The 16,993-nt window shown below is 42.0% G+C and overlaps 8 protein-coding genes across 8 annotated transcripts; 5 read left to right on the top strand and 3 right to left on the bottom strand.

Annotated features, from left to right (window-relative positions):
- Positions 1–78: 78 nt before the first annotated feature.
- On the top strand, positions 79–1,214 carry SAMD00019534_113090 (hypothetical protein; the record flags this gene model as incomplete). The annotated part of the gene is made up of 2 exons (XM_012893313.1): positions 79–229; positions 322–1,214. 2 exons carry the CDS (start codon positions 79–81, stop codon positions 1,212–1,214), a joined length of 1,044 nt encoding a protein of 347 aa, XP_012748767.1.
- Positions 1,215–1,377: 163 nt separating this feature from the next.
- Positions 1,378–3,668, bottom strand: SAMD00019534_113080 (hypothetical protein; the record flags this gene model as incomplete). Its single annotated transcript, XM_012893312.1, has 4 exons — positions 1,378–1,391; positions 1,473–1,989; positions 2,075–2,295; positions 2,366–3,668. 4 exons carry the CDS (start codon positions 3,666–3,668, stop codon positions 1,378–1,380), a joined length of 2,055 nt encoding a protein of 684 aa, XP_012748766.1.
- Positions 3,669–3,943: 275 nt separating this feature from the next.
- Positions 3,944–6,924, top strand: SAMD00019534_113070 (hypothetical protein; the record flags this gene model as incomplete). Its single annotated transcript, XM_012893311.1, has 6 exons — positions 3,944–3,968; positions 4,038–4,216; positions 4,285–4,549; positions 4,630–4,884; positions 4,958–5,213; positions 5,280–6,924. The coding sequence occupies 6 exons, from the start codon at positions 3,944–3,946 to the stop codon at positions 6,922–6,924; spliced, it is 2,625 nt and encodes an 874-aa protein (XP_012748765.1).
- Positions 6,925–6,985: 61 nt separating this feature from the next.
- Positions 6,986–8,263, bottom strand: SAMD00019534_113060 (hypothetical protein; the record flags this gene model as incomplete). Its single annotated transcript, XM_012893310.1, has 3 exons — positions 6,986–7,327; positions 7,388–7,663; positions 7,727–8,263. Coding segments are annotated over 3 exons (1,155 nt in total), but the record flags the coding sequence as incomplete, so codon positions are not given.
- Positions 8,264–8,855: 592 nt separating this feature from the next.
- On the top strand, positions 8,856–10,544 carry SAMD00019534_113050 (hypothetical protein; the record flags this gene model as incomplete). The annotated part of the gene is made up of 2 exons (XM_012893309.1): positions 8,856–9,318; positions 9,400–10,544. 2 exons carry the CDS (start codon positions 8,856–8,858, stop codon positions 10,542–10,544), a joined length of 1,608 nt encoding a protein of 535 aa, XP_012748763.1.
- Positions 10,545–10,757: 213 nt separating this feature from the next.
- On the top strand, positions 10,758–12,367 carry SAMD00019534_113040 (hypothetical protein; the record flags this gene model as incomplete). The annotated part of the gene is made up of 6 exons (XM_012893308.1): positions 10,758–10,794; positions 10,880–11,290; positions 11,356–11,527; positions 11,596–11,935; positions 12,024–12,143; positions 12,221–12,367. Coding segments are annotated over 6 exons (1,227 nt in total), but the record flags the coding sequence as incomplete, so codon positions are not given.
- A 160-nt stretch (positions 12,368–12,527) lies between these two features.
- On the top strand, positions 12,528–13,288 carry SAMD00019534_113030 (hypothetical protein; the record flags this gene model as incomplete). Its single annotated transcript, XM_012893307.1, has 3 exons — positions 12,528–12,547; positions 12,622–12,874; positions 12,986–13,288. Coding segments are annotated over 3 exons (576 nt in total), but the record flags the coding sequence as incomplete, so codon positions are not given.
- A 74-nt stretch (positions 13,289–13,362) lies between these two features.
- On the bottom strand, positions 13,363–14,849 carry SAMD00019534_113020 (hypothetical protein; the record flags this gene model as incomplete). The annotated part of the gene is made up of 4 exons (XM_012893306.1): positions 13,363–14,077; positions 14,140–14,408; positions 14,482–14,595; positions 14,667–14,849. Coding segments are annotated over 4 exons (1,281 nt in total), but the record flags the coding sequence as incomplete, so codon positions are not given.
- Positions 14,850–16,993: the final 2,144 nt, after the last annotated feature.

Below are 16,993 nucleotides of genomic sequence, written 5' to 3'. Positions count from 1 at the left end.
CTCTCTTTTTGAATTGTTGTCAAAGTGAAGACAATGAACATGTATTGGAAGTGTTTGACAATTAATAATGAGAGAGATATGTATGAATATCTTACATTGAACTATACACAACAACAACAAAAGGATCTGATCGAACAATGGTATCAACACTTGGATGAGGTGTTCACCCAAACTCCAAAGGAATACTTTGTTCAGCATCACGAGAATGACCCTAGCCGTCAACAAAATGGTAATCTGATGGTGTATACCAATGCATTCGTTGGAGGAGAGACATACATATCTAGTCAACGCTAACACTCATAAATACATACACATGATAAGTGATATTCATAGCTACCGACCTGTCCACAAAGAAGATCGTGTCCACAGTCAAACTCTTTACACGTGAGATGTTCATCAATGGTGATAAATGTAAAGTTGCAGGTATTGGAGAGGTCAGCACCAAGCCAGAGCATAGGGGTCAAGGTCTATCGTCCAAGTTATTGGAAATGGCTCATCAATATCTCACCAACAATGGATATATGTTATCTTTCTTGTTCAGCAATAAGTACTCGGCAATGTATCACTCAAAGGGCTGGAGCTACGTTCACAGGGATATCACTGTTGAGGATGTCAACGAAAAAATAGTACCAGAGAGTGATGGCCACAGTCTCTTACTAGAAAGAATGGATACTATCGACAGTACTACTCTGGAGTCATACTTCCAGATATTGGTGGAACAAAAACCAATCGACCAACAGCAAGGTAGCATCGTTAGGTCCATCCAGTATTGGAAGGAATGGATCATCCACAATGTTGAGCCACATTCAAAGGGTACAATTGGATGGGTGGCAAAGGATTCAAGTACGAACACAATTGTTGGTCATATCATTACATCATTGTATGGTGAGAACAGTGATACTATGGCAGTGAAGGATTTAGGATCGATCCATAACAAGACTCAACAGAACACCTGCATCAAGACATTGATAAAATTGACGATACGTCAATACCAAACATGTTTGCTCAACAATCAATCAATCAAGTATGTACAGTATCCCTCACCATTGCTCATTACCAGTGTTCTCGGAGGTGAGCAAACACACAAACTTGACAAGTCAATGATGGTTCGTTTGTGTGCTAGCAACAACAATTCAGTGCCATCATCATCGACAACCTGTGAATCTTTATTCCCTTTGGATAGTGTCATTTACTGGGATATAGATAAGTTATAATAAATTGGTTGACTAATACTTGTAACTTTGTTGGACAATCGTAATAATAAAGCCGAATAAGAAATCATTGGATTTATTATGTCACCAACGATCTATTCACTCAATCATCTCCAAGATTGGTGGACCAAGCGAATGATCGATTTATCGTGCAACTGATGATGGTCTACAGGTTCCAGACTGGTTTGTTTGTTTGATGCAAAAAGAGTTAGAAATATATAATCCAGTAAAAGAGAGAGAGGGGAAAGAAGAGATACTTACTTTGCTTCTTATAATCTTGCCAATCTCCATCGAATACCTTGACCTCCTTGGCTTCGTTGTCCTCACCATCAAAGTACCAGATCTCATCACATACCAGCGAAATCAAACGCTCATCGTGACTCACCATGAGTATTCCACCTTGGAACTCATTCAATGCTTGACAGAGGGCATCGACAGTGTCAATATCCAAATGATTGCTTGGCTCATCGAGCAACAGGATGTGAGGCTTGGTGTAGGCGATTTGGGAAAGGACGACACGGGACTTTTGACCTCCAGACAAAGTGTTGACAGTTCGCAGTGCCAAGTCGCCGCTCAGACCAAACTTGCCAATATGTGATCGTGCAGTCTGTGGACTGGTGCCTGGGTAGAGCGTGAGGAAGTTGTCCAATGGAGACTTGGAGAGGTCCAACTGGTCGACAAAGTGTTGAGAGAATCGTGCAAACTTCAACTTGCCATTGCGGACGACAAGTCCACTGGACTCTGTGAGTTCACCACATAGTAATTTGAGCAATGTTGTCTGTGAGTGAGATATGTATGTTTGAGCAAGTCAGTTGGTAAGTGTATCACTGGGACGATGAATCATTATCAAACTTTTTTCATACCTTTCCAACACCATTGGCACCGACGAGAGCTACACGACTGTCCATATCGATACCAAGGTTCAAGTTCTTAAAGAGCATCTTATCGGGTTCGTAACCAAAGGAGACGTCCTGGAATTGAAGAATTGGCGGTGAGATGGGGTCGACCTCTAGGAACTGGAGACAGACTGTTGGGTCATCGAGAACCTCTGATATCAAGTCCATACGCTCCAATTGCTTGATTYCTGCTTTGAGCCATCTTGGCACGCTTGGCATTGTATCTGAAACGATCGATAAAGACCTGAATGTGTTTACGCTGTTGTTGCTGGGCATCAAAGGCGCGCTGTTGTGATTTAAGACGGTCGTGACGGGTACCCTCAAAGACTGAGTAGTTGCCCTTGTAGTAGTCGAGCTTCTTGTTGTTGAGATGGATGATGTCCGTGCAGACAGAATTGAGGAACTCACGGTGATGAGATACAATCACCAGTGTTCTGGTCCAACTGATGAGGTAGGACTCGAGCCAGAGACAGGCAAAGAGATCCAAATGGTTGGTGGGCTCATCCAGCATCAGCACATCCGGTTGGATAAAGAGTGCACGAGCCAAGGAGATTCTCATTCTCCAACCTCCAGAGAATTGCTTGGTGGGCGTGCATTGCATCTCATCGGTGAATCCAAGTCCAGCGAGAATGGAAGCGGCACGTGACTCGGCGGTATGGGCATCGATCAAGTTCAACTTCTCGTAGATGTCGGCTATCTTGGTGGCGAGGGTATTTCTTTCGCTCTCTGGTAGAGCATTGAGACGGGCCTCCTCCTTGAGTAGACGTTCACGCTCAATATCGGCCTCTAGCACACAGTTGAGGACGGTGGTATCTGTGCCATTGACCTCTTGCTCGACGTGCAAGATGGACATGTTGTTGGTGATGTCGAGCTCTCGTGAGGCAATATGTCTGAGCAGTGTAGTCTTTCCTGTTCCGTTTCTTCCTATCAGACCATACTTCCTGCCAAAGTTGAGATGCAGATCAGAGTTGATGAGCAAGTCCATCTTGCCATAGTTCAAGGAGAAGTTCTCGACGTGAATATCGCGCGACTGATTGTTTCCACGCAGAGTTGACATGACAAGGGTCTGTTGATCCTTGAGCTGTTGGAGAGCGGCCAAAGCGGCATTCTGTCTCATCTTCTTGCGCTCTTCACGGGCCAGACGCGCCTCTTTACGTGCGTTGTAACGACGCTCGTTGGCCTCTAGCTGGTCACGGTTTACAATCGAAATGCTCTCCTCCGGCTTCATCCAAGAGACGGCGGCGTCAACACGGTCGTCCAATCTTGACAAGGATACGGGCTGAGTGAGCTGAGTGAGCGATGTCTTGCCACCAACCTTGACAACACCTGCCGATGTGAGTTGATGGATCAATGTCTTGCAGAGAACATTGGCATCTGGTGCTATATCCTCCAGGAATGGAGTCAATATCTCAATAAGCTCATCATGGTCATTGGTGACAGCCTCGTCTTCAAACACTCCACATATATAGTCGACAATAGTATCATCGATATCAGCTGCTTTGTCACCAATGCTTATCTTGATTATCTCTTTGATCTTTTTTCCTTTCTCTGTTATTGCCATTATATATATATTAAAATACTTATATGTTTGTTTGAAAGAATAAGACTTTGTTTAATGATCAAAAAAAATCATCGTTTTGTTCATCTTGATGATTATTCAATTCCGAAATTCCGATTTTCATATTTCAAAAAAAATCAAAAAAAATCGAAGTGTTTGAACTGATTCATGAAACAGATCAGATCGATCTTTTCATTTAAGAGCATCAACAACAACACAAGTAATAATAATAATAATAATAATTAGTATCAGCAGCCATATCAACATTAAAAACAGATATGTCTACAGAGGAAATCGACCCAAGTATGTGAGGATGTTTCTATTGTACCCAAGATCTCTACCAAAGACTGACGCCTATATTCTATAACACAGAGTTCATTGACGAGTGTCTAGGGAATGTCGGTGGTGTGTTTGGCGAAGCCAACACATTCAATGTTTGGGTCGAAGCAAACAAAACACCTACGCCCGCTGCATCGGGCTTTAACAAGAGACTCATTGTCGTTGGCAAATACAAATTGCTCTCACTTAAGAAGGGTGCTTTTGGTAAATCTGTAAGTGATCAAGTCATCTCGGATATAAACAATGTTGTCCAACATGCTGACCATTCTCGCACTTATAGATCGAGTTGGACTTTCATTTGTATACGATAACAGAGTTGAACTATATCGATAATGATGAGACCATCGTCATCAAGTACCAGGTCGAGGTCAACGAACAGATGCAACAAATGGGCATGAGCATCAAGGCACCACTCGACAAACTACAACAACTGATCAGAGCAATCAGAACCAGCTATCGACAGATCACTGTTGGATTCCCTTCGTCCAACATGTTCAAGCTCAACTATCCAGAGGATAAATTGTTGCCATTCGAGGGTCCACTTGGTAAGTATAACGTCATATACATTGATATCAACTGTCAACCATTTACACTTTCATTTATCTCTCTCCTCAAACACACACAGTAATGTCACCAGCTCATGGATACATTGACACATACATTGCACACTCATTCTTTTACAAGACCAACAGTACATTGGACTATGTCAGGTACATCGAGGCGTTGGCACAGAATGAATCAGATGTGTTGGACTTTACTCACTGTCCTGGAAATGATCCCACGTCCGAGATCAGTTTCAACTTGTTCACAGCGATCACCTCGCTACGACACAACACATACTTCAAATCCATCGATCTATCAGGCTTGCCACACGCAAACAGTATGTTATCATCTGATATATATAGCAACATGAGAAACACTTGATCATCATACTAACCAAAAGATAATCACAGTCATCTCTGCACTTGGAATGTGTCTAGAGACCAACCAATCGATCACCAAGCTCAATCTTTCGAACCTTAGAATTGAGCAGTCATTCCAACCTCTTGCCAATGGTTTGGCAAAGAATCCAACCAACAAGGTGCAAATCATTGACTTTTCAAAGAACACCATTACCTATCCTGTGATGGCCACTCTTTGTAATTGTTTCTCCAGTCTCCAACATGGATTGGTTAGTCTTGACCTATCCAAATGTGATCTGCAACCAAAGTAAGTTTTAATACTCATTATTAATACTGATGTTATTGGAATCTAACGCTAGATAATCAAAAACAGGACAATTCCTATCCTTTTCGAATCGTTTGAGAGGAACTTTGGCAGCTCATTGTCTCTAAAGTACCTCAACCTATCGCACAACAAGATGGGTGACATTGGCTCCCAGATGATGGCCAGTTGGATGTCAAAGATCAAGGGCTATCACAACCTACAGTGTTTGGTCTTGAGCAACTGTGCACTTAACTTCACCATCATGGGACCACCTTTACGTGTGCTCGATGTTCCACGATTGGATCTCTCTGGCAACCGAATCGATAGGACCTCCTCCAAGCTTCTTGGTGACCAGGTGTTTGACTCGGTGGCTGCACTCACCGATCTGAACATGAGCGGATGTTCACTGAATGCACAGTCGTTGGAGGACATGTTTGTAGCATTCAACCGCAACAGGAAAATCGCCAACTTCTCGATCAACCTGTCAAAGAATAATCTCGGTGCCAACGAGGCTACCATCCTTGCCAAATCAATCAGTGGCTGTCGCTACCTAGAGTCTCTGGACATCTCCAGCAACAAACTCTCTTGTCGCTCGATCATTGAGTTGGTCAATGCCATCAAGAACATTGATCGATTCAACCTGCACGAGCTGAACATTGGCAACAACTACTTTGTCATTGGACCAGAGGGTGACCAGCTCTGCCAATTGTTGGCACAGTTTGTCAACAACTTCCCCACGGTCAGGACGCTCAACATCTGCGGTGGTCGTTATCCATTGGGCAAGTCATTGTTCCATCTTGTTGACCCCTTGATCAATAACAAGTCGTTGCGTGAGATTGACCTCTCAGAGAATGGCCTCACCGATGCCATGGCACCAATCATTGGCGAGTTGCTCAGAAACAACACCACGCTCAACTATATGAACCTGGATAACAACCAATTCGGACTATCTGGTTGGACATCCATTGCCCAGCCACTGTTGTTTGACATCAATCGCACTCTGAACCACATGGTCTTTGCCAAGACCCTTGCCAATGCCTACACATCGACGCTAATTCAGAACTTTACTCTACATCAAGCATTTGGAAACCTGTCACAGAACAAGAGAAACCACCTCATTCAGCTCTTCTTGAAGATACAGGACAAACTCGCCGAGAATCGTTTCGAGGCATCCCTCGATGCCAACAGCTATGTCTCTGAGTATGCCCAACGTGTTCTCTACTCTGCTCCAGTGTCAAATGAGGTGATACCACTGGTCCCAGTGCCAGAGCATCTCTCATCACTTCCATTGCCACCCTCGCCCCTGGCAGCGACCACATCAAATGGTGGTGGTGGCATTGAGATCAAGTCATCGACAATTCCACAGTCGGCATCCTCACTAGACTTGACTCACAAGCGAACGACATCCACCGACTCTGCCACTCGTCATACTCAATCAGCAGCACCACCAAGAGCATTGGCAACTCAGAGCTCCGATTGGCAACCTGACGAGACAAGCGAGTTTGAACAGGGGCTAGAGACCAGTAGCAGCAGCTTTGTTAACTATGAGAGCAGCGAGAACGAGTCCAGTGGCAACTCTGAACACGAGTTATCCACTGGTGAGGACCTGAAAAAGAACAAGAAGAAGGCCAGGTCAAACAGCAGTGGCAGCAACAGTAACAGACATCCAAAGAACATACAACATACACCATCACCTCAGTCAAATGACGAATAAACAAACACTGCCAGTGGACTACTATTTACATTATTTATAAATCGATGAATTTCCTTTGTCTTCAAAGACAAATAGGCTCTCCTTGTTCAGGTATTATTATTTGGATACCCAAAAACTTATTACTTTCTGATAGTTCCTTGTATATCAATTGACGAACAGAGAAATTGGTTGTTGGACTCTGGTTGGCCATTGGTTTGATATGTTGCACCACCAGTTTAACATGTCTGAGGTTCATTGTCTTGGGTGTTGTCTGAATACCATAATCAATTAGTTCGGCTAGAACAGGAATCACATCCTTTGGCCTAAGGTGTCCAAATAGTTGAGTACTAGGTTGACTGTTGGTATATGAGCATTCAAGAAAGATTGCCTTTAACTTATTGATATGGATGCTTTGCCAGATGATCTATTAGGTCCATAAACTTGGTTAGTCTTTGAAAGTTGGTAGTTTGATAGATTTACTTACTCTTATTCTCTTTAGATAATCACAAGTGATTCCAATTACATTTTCACTAGGTATACCAGTGTCAGAGAAGAAGACAATTTGATCTCCAGTAATTTTATCGGTTAATAGGAAGGCGGTTGACATCATATCGTTGTGACAAGTAGGGAATGGTTTGATCTCTACATTGTTTGGGAAGTTCTTGCCAAGATTCTCTCTGTCACTGTTGTTGAGAAACACCAACTCCATCAAATCATACGAATGACCTTCCTTCATTGTATAGTAATCATAACGTCCAAACTAAAAGGAAGGATGGTTTATTAGGATATGATATCTAATACAGGAATTATTATTTATACTTACATCAGGAAGATTAGGCCAAATTAAGTTATTGAATAGATTATCCTTGATTGCTTGGATTGTGTTTGGTAAGCCTACAATTGTCTTTTTTGACAATATTTGTTTAGAGTCCAGTAGGATGGGATCTATGATGTGTTTGAGAAGTGCCAAGAGTCCTGTCTCTATTGGGGGATGGATATTCAACACACCACTGGGTAGATAATCTTCTGGACTGGCCTCTACCAAACCAGCCACATGATCCAAGTGTGGATGTCCAATAACATAGGCCAAGATGTAGTTCTTTACAAACCAGGCAATTTGTTGATCCTCCTGAGTGGCCCATTGAGGAAATACTATATTGAACGATCTTACATAGTTTTTGTTTGCCAGGAACTTTGAAACACCTGTCCAAATGGTTCCAGCATCAAATGTAATAAATAGATTTGAACCTTTCTTTGTTAATAGGAAAGAGCTTAAATCACTATCATCAAGCCCACCACTAGTACCTAGTGGTATGGTAATATAACTTGAATCTCTACATGCTGTGGTTGAAGTTAGGATTCATCTCCTCTTCCAATTGAATATTCGTTCTTACTATTTAAATTGAAAGCCTATATTCTTATTATTAGTATTAGATTCTGAGCAGGATTAAGGTATTATAACATACATATTTCAACTCTATTGATGAAAGAAGAAGGAGTAGGAAGAGGAGTCCCTCTGTATCCTTCATAGCTTTATACTATTAGATAAAAAGATTAGATTAGAGATTGGGATAGAGATAGAGATAGAGGACTAATGTATTATTTTATTCAGTTCAACGAGTGATTCGGCATTATTCATAATAATAATTACAAGGTAGGTGATCAAACTCACCATCCACCCACTCACCCAATCAACTAATTTATTCTTTACATCTAGATCTAGTGAACAATTTGTAACAAGTAATGTTTAGTCAATGTGAGCAACTTTAGTCAATTTTGGTTTGGAAGTCATTATTATTCTGAACTACAAAGTGATAATTACTCTCAAAATAATAATTAATTAATGTAATTTTTTTCAAACTCTTTTACTTCAATCATTATCATCTCTCTTAAGTGAAGTTGTCGACATCACTCAACAGATACTAGTAGTCAGTTCACTCACTTGTCCAAACATGATAAAGGAGACATCAACATCAAAACATCACCAAAAAGGCCAGCAACAGGTTACCTCATCAAGTGGTTCATCAGCAGCATCGTCAACATCAAAACCAACAACTTCAACAACAACAACAACATTAACAAATGGAGGATATGTAGTGCTGGGTATTGTAGCTGTTTTGAGCTCTCTTTTCTTCTACCCATTGTTGTTTAAATACTTTGACTTCACAGGCATGCAGTCGAATCGAGTGGAGGTTAGCTCTATACAAGGAGGTCTCAAAAAGATATCACATTGGTCAAAGAACAATGGAGTATGCTCACATCGTATTGCAGTTGGCTACAACACAAACTTGGACCTTGTGGTTGATGCCATCGAGCTGATGCAGATGCTTGGTGTGATCACCAGCGAATCACCGCTTTCAGCCGACTCTATCGACTCAATCGATGACTTTGAGAACACCTTTACTTATTACTTTAGTATGTTACTATAACTATTATTACAACATGTTGCCCCCCATGTTCTAACCATGATATCTTTATCATCATCACACAAACTAGAAACTGGAAGTGCTGCAGAGAGAACTATCAACGACAAGAAACTGTTTGATGTCATACTGAACGCTGCACTGAGTCTAAAGAGGAAGGAGTTCCACACTGGTGGAAACGCAGGAATTATAGCCAATCGATTGGCAAAGGAGGGATGCAATGTCTACCTAAGTGGTGTTGTCGGAGAGCGTCTTAAACAGCTACTGCATGAAAGGATCAACGTCATTGACTACAACAGAGACACACAGGACGAGATTCACTTGATTATGGAGTACCAAAGGAATGAGTCATGGGGTCAGCACGTCACTCCACGAGCCAATCGCTTCATTGTGTCACGTGATGAATCAAATGCCAATATGGCCACATTAGAGGTGCTCCACCATCATCTAAAGGCCAGTAGTGGTACAGAAAGAACAGATCTTCTTATACTCTCGGGTCTCCATCTCTTGGATGTGGCACACGCCAACCGTATCGATGATATGGCCAAGGTTTTGGAGGAGACGCCGCACTCTACATCATCTATGCCTATACATTTGGAACTGGCATCAATGACATCGGTACCCATCATCAAGGACATTGCCTCAAAGATCATCCCAAACGTAGACAGTGTCGGTCTGAACGAACAAGAACTTGGCTTCCTGTACATCAACACAGGAGGTAGCCAACACAAACTGGCAGACTTTAGCTCACCATCGATCAACACTGCAGTCGATGCCATCATTCACCTGTTCAACAATGTCGGAGGCCACAGGTCAGACCTTATGGACATTGACATTGATGGAGGCAAAAAGACATTGTCTCGAGTGCATTTCCATTATCTTACCTACCATATCGTAGCGGTCAAGAAGGATATGTGGCCCAAGGAGCGCTCCATGATGTCGGTTGCCGCATCATCACTGGAGGCCAGCGATCAAGCTTGCGGTTTCAAGGATGTGGAGCTACGAATCCCTCTCAAGTTTGAGGTGGACTATAGGTATACACCAGGCTCCAAACTCAAGTTTAACATTGATGAGACATTCCCAGTGGTCACCTGGCAGGATGAGGGTATTGAGTTCCACTTGGCGCCGGTGCTCGTTTGCAAAGCACCCTCCAAGACAGTTGGTCTTGGTGATTCAATTTCCACCACAGGCTTCATCTACCAGACACTAAAGTCGTAACTCCAATTTGTCCTTGAACCTTGCTCCACCTCACTTTTCAAAGTGTATTTGATCAAATAAACACAAAAAAACACTCAGTATGTTCCCCCAAAAGGTGAGAAGTTAATCTTGCTTTGTTTCAAACAACAACACTATCACTATCACTTCTTACAAATATATATATATATATTATTATAATACACATCCAAAATATCTTCCTTTATATCAAGTTTAATGAACTGTCTCTATATGTTTAGAGGAGTTGGTAATAGTAAGTATCATCTTCAACAGACCTTGTTGATGTTGTTGATTAAATGTAAACATTGAAGTACTGACATTGTTTATGGTTTGTATAGATACCCTACCTCAATTCAGTGACTCTACGGTATGGATGTATGGTAAAGAGTATAAACCACCAGATCAACAACAGGATAGTACACAGTCAAATACAAAGGATGGGTTCAGTGACAGTATTGAAGGAATCGAGTTGACCTGTCCCAGTAACAATAACAATAACAACAATAACAACAACAATAATAACAACGACAACAACAATAATAATAATAACAATAATAACAGAATAGGACAACCTAGCTTTATTTCAGATTTCTTAAGTGACTTCTCCAATCGACTCTGGTTCTCTTATCGACAAGGTTTCGAATGTATTGGCGACTCTATTTATGAGAACGATTGTGGTTGGGGATGCATGCTTCGTTCTGGCCAGATGCTTCTTTCCAACCTACTACTTCAAAACAAGCTTGGTAATGGTATGTATAGTACCAAATGGACAGTTTCAAATAGAACTATCATCTTGACACAGACACCATTATAGACTGGAAGAAGACAAACGATGAATATCCAACTCAAGTCATCGAGGTTATTAAGCTATTTCTGGACAAAGCGACTGCGCCTTTCTCCATTCACAACATTGCTCTCTGTGGTCGAGCACAAGGAAAGAACATTGGTGAATGGTTCGGCCCATCAACAATCACACACGCTATAAAGTAAGACTACTGACCAGTAATTGGAGTTAACAATTGACTAATAAGTGACGGCGGTCAACTCATTTTAGGACACTTGTATATAGGAATAACAAATATTGTAATCTTTCAGTGATTGTATCAGAGGATGGATCACTATATGTAGACAAAATGATGGAGCTGGCACTGCATAATGAAACTTGGACACCTCTACTAATTCTAATCCCAACAAAGTTGGGTGTGGACACATTGAATCAACTATACTATCGACCACTGTTGGAGATCTATCGTTTTCCACAATCACTTGGTATCGTTGGAGGCAAACCAAGAGCATCACTCTACTTTATTGCCGCACAAGATGACAACCTCTTCTACCTAGACCCACACACTGTACAGCAGTCGATTGAGAACGACCAACAGTTCTCTCCGCATGTATGTATCTTCACAATTTGTATAACGCTCCATTACTCTACGCCATTCTAATACTCTGTGACATTCTATTATTTGGAATGATGTTTAGTCATTCTTTTGTAACATACCCAAGAAGGCCAACATATCAGAGGTGGACCCATCTTTAGTGTTAGCATTTATATGTCGCACCAAGGAAGACTTTTTGGACTTCCTAGAGAGATCAAAGAATGTAAGTTGAATCTTTCTACACAAATGTTTGGACGTCCCAGTTATTGACACCATCATCTCCTTGTTTATTATCATTAGCTGGTGTCTTTGAGCGAATTTCCCCTATTCAACATTGCCGAGAAAACGCCAGATTACCATCAACAATCTTCGATATCAGGAAACATCATGGACGTAGAGACTGACGATTCATCTGACATTGACTTTGAGACAGAATACCAGCTACTATAAACCACCTTCAAGGATATTCATACATATATCTTAATAAATAAATACATAAAAAAAAAACAAGTGAGTTTCTTTCATGTTGGGCTCGGGTTGTGAAAGAATGATCGCACGCAATGTTGATCATTCGACATTCTCCACGATTACCACTTTATACAACACAATGTTATCATCTTATCTATGGTAGGGTACATCAGTATGGATTCAAGCATGATGATACATAGTACTTACGCTCACCACTTATGAAATAATTGTAGTAAATCAACATCTTCAAGGTGTTTGACGACAACATGCACATCATTATATAGCCCCGGGGCCACACTTTTGATCAGCAACAGGTCAATCAGCAAGTCAGTGCCGATCATTCTCACACAAGAGGTTGCAGGTGTTGGTCAAACAGGCGAGGAGTTGACTGTATCAAAAGGATATGCTAGGAACTTCTTCTTTTTGAAAGGTTTGGCCGTTCAAGCAACTCACGAGACGAGGAAACAATATGAAGAATACACAAAGGTAACAGCAATAGCAGGTGTTAGTCAACAACACACAAACAGCAGCAGGGGCAGCAGCAAGATGTAGTTCGATGATCTGACACAAAGATTTAATCACTTATCATGCTACTAGAACATCGACTATAGTTCAAAGAGGACAGATCAACATCAGCAGATGGCAATGAAGAAGTTAAAGAAGAACAACACACTGCTGGTTATGAGAAAGCCAAAGACTGATGGAACAGCAGCAATCACTATAACAAATGACAATATAGCCTACAGTCTAAAGAGGAGAAAGGGAATCGTCGTCGATCCACAGAACATCGAAGTGGACGGTATCATGGACACGTTTGGATTGTTCAACGCCACGGTCAATGTTGGCACTTTGAAGTTACCCTTGGTCGTCAGGTACGAGGCAATGATGCAGGGAGGCAAATGAGGTGCCATTCGATATTTAATAATAAACGATTACTACTCCTACAGTCGACTACTACCAATCCTTTAAGATTATGGTGTCCAGTTATAGCCCCTGGTATAGTCCTCCTCAAAGACTGTGTTGTAGATAGCCACAACATCACTGTTGACCATCTTGATGGTGAAGTCACGATTGGTCTTTCTCCATTGGGATGGGTCAGTTGTATCAGGTGGGAACACTTGAGATCCATTGGGATAGTCAGTGTTGCCCCAGTTACCGGTGGACAAGTAGACACGGTTGTCATCAAGGATCCAATACTTTTGGTGGGAGTAGGTGTACATATTGGCGTTCGTCTTACGGATGGTGATACCATGTTGAGACAGATGGGTGTAGCAAGCCAAGGCACTCTTATAGTCGGTGTAGGAGAAAATCTTGTTGGACACGAGGAGTGTGAGTTCACCAGAGTAGTTACCTACCAGGTCGCACCAGTCAGAGTCGGTGATCTGGTAGATGTACACCTTGAGCGACTTGGAGTTGGCAATATCAGAGGTGACAATGTCCCAAGCATCGTCTGGAGAGGTGAAAACCTCGGCATCAACGTTTCCAGAGGTCGTCGTAGCCTTGGTGACATAGCTACCTGGAAAGCTATTGGGTGGTGGCACTACAATCTTTACGGGTGTCTTATTGGTAATGATTGCCATGTTGCTCTGTGAATAGGAAAGAGTGGGCCAATCAATACCTAAATCCCAATCATAATCAAACACCTCGGTGGTGAACGATGAGATGGGTTGAGAGCCCTGGACGATGACACTGAAAGGAGAGATGTTAGTAATTGGCAATAACAAACACCGAATATTATTATATTCACATACCCAGCCTCACGATTCTTCATGAATGATGTTTGGCTGTAGTTGATAGAGGAGATTGAAGTTGTCTTGCCATCGATATTCATATACTTTGTATGGAGGAATGTCAAAGTGGTGAAGTACTTGACTTTGGCACCAGCAAGAGCAAGGAAACTGATTGGATCAATGTAACCATCGGTCAAAGTTTGATTTGGACCGTAGTAGTTGTTGGTTAAAATCCTAACAGTCACACCACGGTTGATGGCATTGAGCAAAGCTCCCCATATAGGGAATGTCTTTATGTGTGGGTTTGTTAGAGATTTCCTTGTGTTGTTGCCGCACCATTAGTGTTGAAAAGACTTTAGTTACCTCTGTGCTTCTTTGGTCAGCAACAGTACAGCCATAGATGCCATTGTAGGTGGAAGAACAATATGCCCATGAACTGAAACTTGGAATACCAATGTCAATGGTTGATTGAGCATCCTTAGTTATATTGTTGTTGTTTTAGTGTAAGTTAATTGACATACTCTTGATCAAGTAGTAGTGATACATACCAAAACTAATTCAGTCTCGGTTTGGATACTTGTGTCAGGTGAGAAATAAGTTGTGATGGACATTGGTCCACTGTCTTCGGCTGACTTGAACTTTGCATAGTAGGTGGTGTTCTGGAAGTCTTGTGCACAAGAATGACAAACTAACAGAACTAGAATAAATAAAGTTGTTCTGTTCATTGGTTTTTTGTTATATGTATCTATATATACTTTGAGAGAGAAGAATGTAATGTTATTGTTTTTGACTTTGGAGGTAGTGAATAATAAGATAAGATCTTTTGTTTTTAGATATTTATTTTCGCTTGATCAAATAAAATCACCCATAAATACTTTGTGACTGTGCATTGGTTGACCTTTGACTAGTTGGTTCCGACCAGTAAGTTATCCTGGAATGATTGTACTAGATCTCGAGCGTGCTCGTTGGCTAGTCACAGGGACTACGAAGCCAATGGTCACTGGTGCCTGGCGCCTCTCCTCGTCCATGGATTGGAGAGAGCATCGCAGTTGAGGCAGGAATTGTGGTAACACCGAAAATGTCGCCCAAGTTGACCAATGTGTAGTGCTCAGGATGGTGTGTAGAGTCCAGAGCTGCATGATCGGCGTCTTGATATCCGTCTCTGTTGCTGTACCATCATAAAGCCCTCTTGAGATCAGAAAGCTGAGTCAATTGTTGCTTCTAGAAGGGAGGTAGGTTGCAGTGTATCGTTTGGTTGCACTCTCCAGGGCAAAAGTTCATAATGCCTAGCTGGCTCTGTTGAGGCTTGGTTCTTGTCCGGACGACTGTATCATGGTGATGAGTATGGGCCAGAGGAACAGAAGATGTAACTGGTTTAGGTCCTGTGTGAGGTCGTTTGTGGGCTGCTCTTACTTCTTCCACAGCTAGCTGATGTGAGTTGTCGATCTTTAACTTCTTCTTAAGGTCTTGACGCATCTGTTTAAAGTCCTCGAATTAGTGATTCATTTTGTCAAAGTCCTCGTCGTCCTAGATGTAACCTTCTCTCATCATACTCTCAGAGTCCTTGTCCTTGACCAAGTATCCTATGTGTTGTTGTTAAAGTCATCGTCCATGTCGTCGTCCTTCTCCTTTACTTGAGCTTGACACTGATTTTGGCCATAGAGCCCCACAGCAGCCGTGTTTAGCCTAATCATGGACTTGAGCAGTGCTGTGTGTCGATGACTTAGTGGATAGCAAGTAGACACATAGACATTTCCTGGCATATCGGGCCACGTTAATTGATTTGAGTGACGGCGTAGCCGAGGGAGACGAGGAATATAACTGGCACATTTTAGAAGTCGAAACACCAAGCGGTAGTGTGTAGCATGAGTATGAGTGGCTCTGCTACCTTGTTCTTTGGCCGAGAGTCTTGTGATCTTGGGCAGCACGGGCAATCGATGGAGGATGCGACATATCGTCATGTGCTGGTCCAAGATCGATCGAGTGACCAGTGTGATCCCTTCTTGGTACATCCTTTATCTATAAATATATACTGTAGAGTCCAAAACTTGGTTGTTCTCCCTTATTGATAATCCAGCTCGTCCAAGTGATTATATATGATCACGTGATTGTTGATGAATGTGTATTGATAGGCACCGGGTCTCCACTTTGATGGCCTCGTAGTGGGTGCTTGGGCGTCCCGCACTGGAAGGAAGGTGTCCAGAATGGAATGTAGGATCTCGTCACGCATCTTCAGTCGGGTCACCAGCAGGTGCAACAAATGTCAAGATGTTGTTGGTGGAGGTGGGGATGGAGTGAGTCTTGGAGGAGGGAGGCTGTGTATGTTGTATGTATATGTATTTATTATAAGTATGATTGAAATGATACTAGTTTTGAATAAACACCTTGCCAAGTATTTGTAGGCGTGACAATAAGATGGGAGAGAATATTTATGGTATGGCCGTTAAGGATGATCCAGATTGATGTAGATTACTCCAACAATGAATGAAGCTTCATCTTGATGAGTCGAGTCTGATGATGATTAATAGGTGAACTTTGTAAGTAGTTGGTAGGATCTGGTGTTCCAGCAGGTGCTGGATGTCTTTGATCCAAGCACTAGTAGATTTCTTGAATTGTTGTTGGACTATAGCTGTTGATGTTGATGATCCACCGTTGATATAGGAGATTACGATGAACGGCAATGAATGTGCTATATATCGCTTCATCTTGATGAGTCGAGTCTGTTGGAGTATCAAAAGAGTTGTTGGATGATGTTGGTCCTTGGTTGGTGTGCGACAATCCAAGTGAGCAGTATTTGGTCGTCTTTGCATTACTGTCCAAGCCTGTAATTCCTGTGGATCACTTCAACAGTGATGTATAATATATTGATCGCTTC

This window comes from Acytostelium subglobosum (assembly GCF_000787575.1).
Source record: "Acytostelium subglobosum LB1 DNA, scaffold: scaffold32, whole genome shotgun sequence".
In the NCBI taxonomy this organism is placed as follows: Eukaryota; Evosea; class Eumycetozoa; order Acytosteliales; family Acytosteliaceae; genus Acytostelium; species Acytostelium subglobosum.
This window is presented reverse-complemented; position numbering and strand designations above follow the sequence as displayed.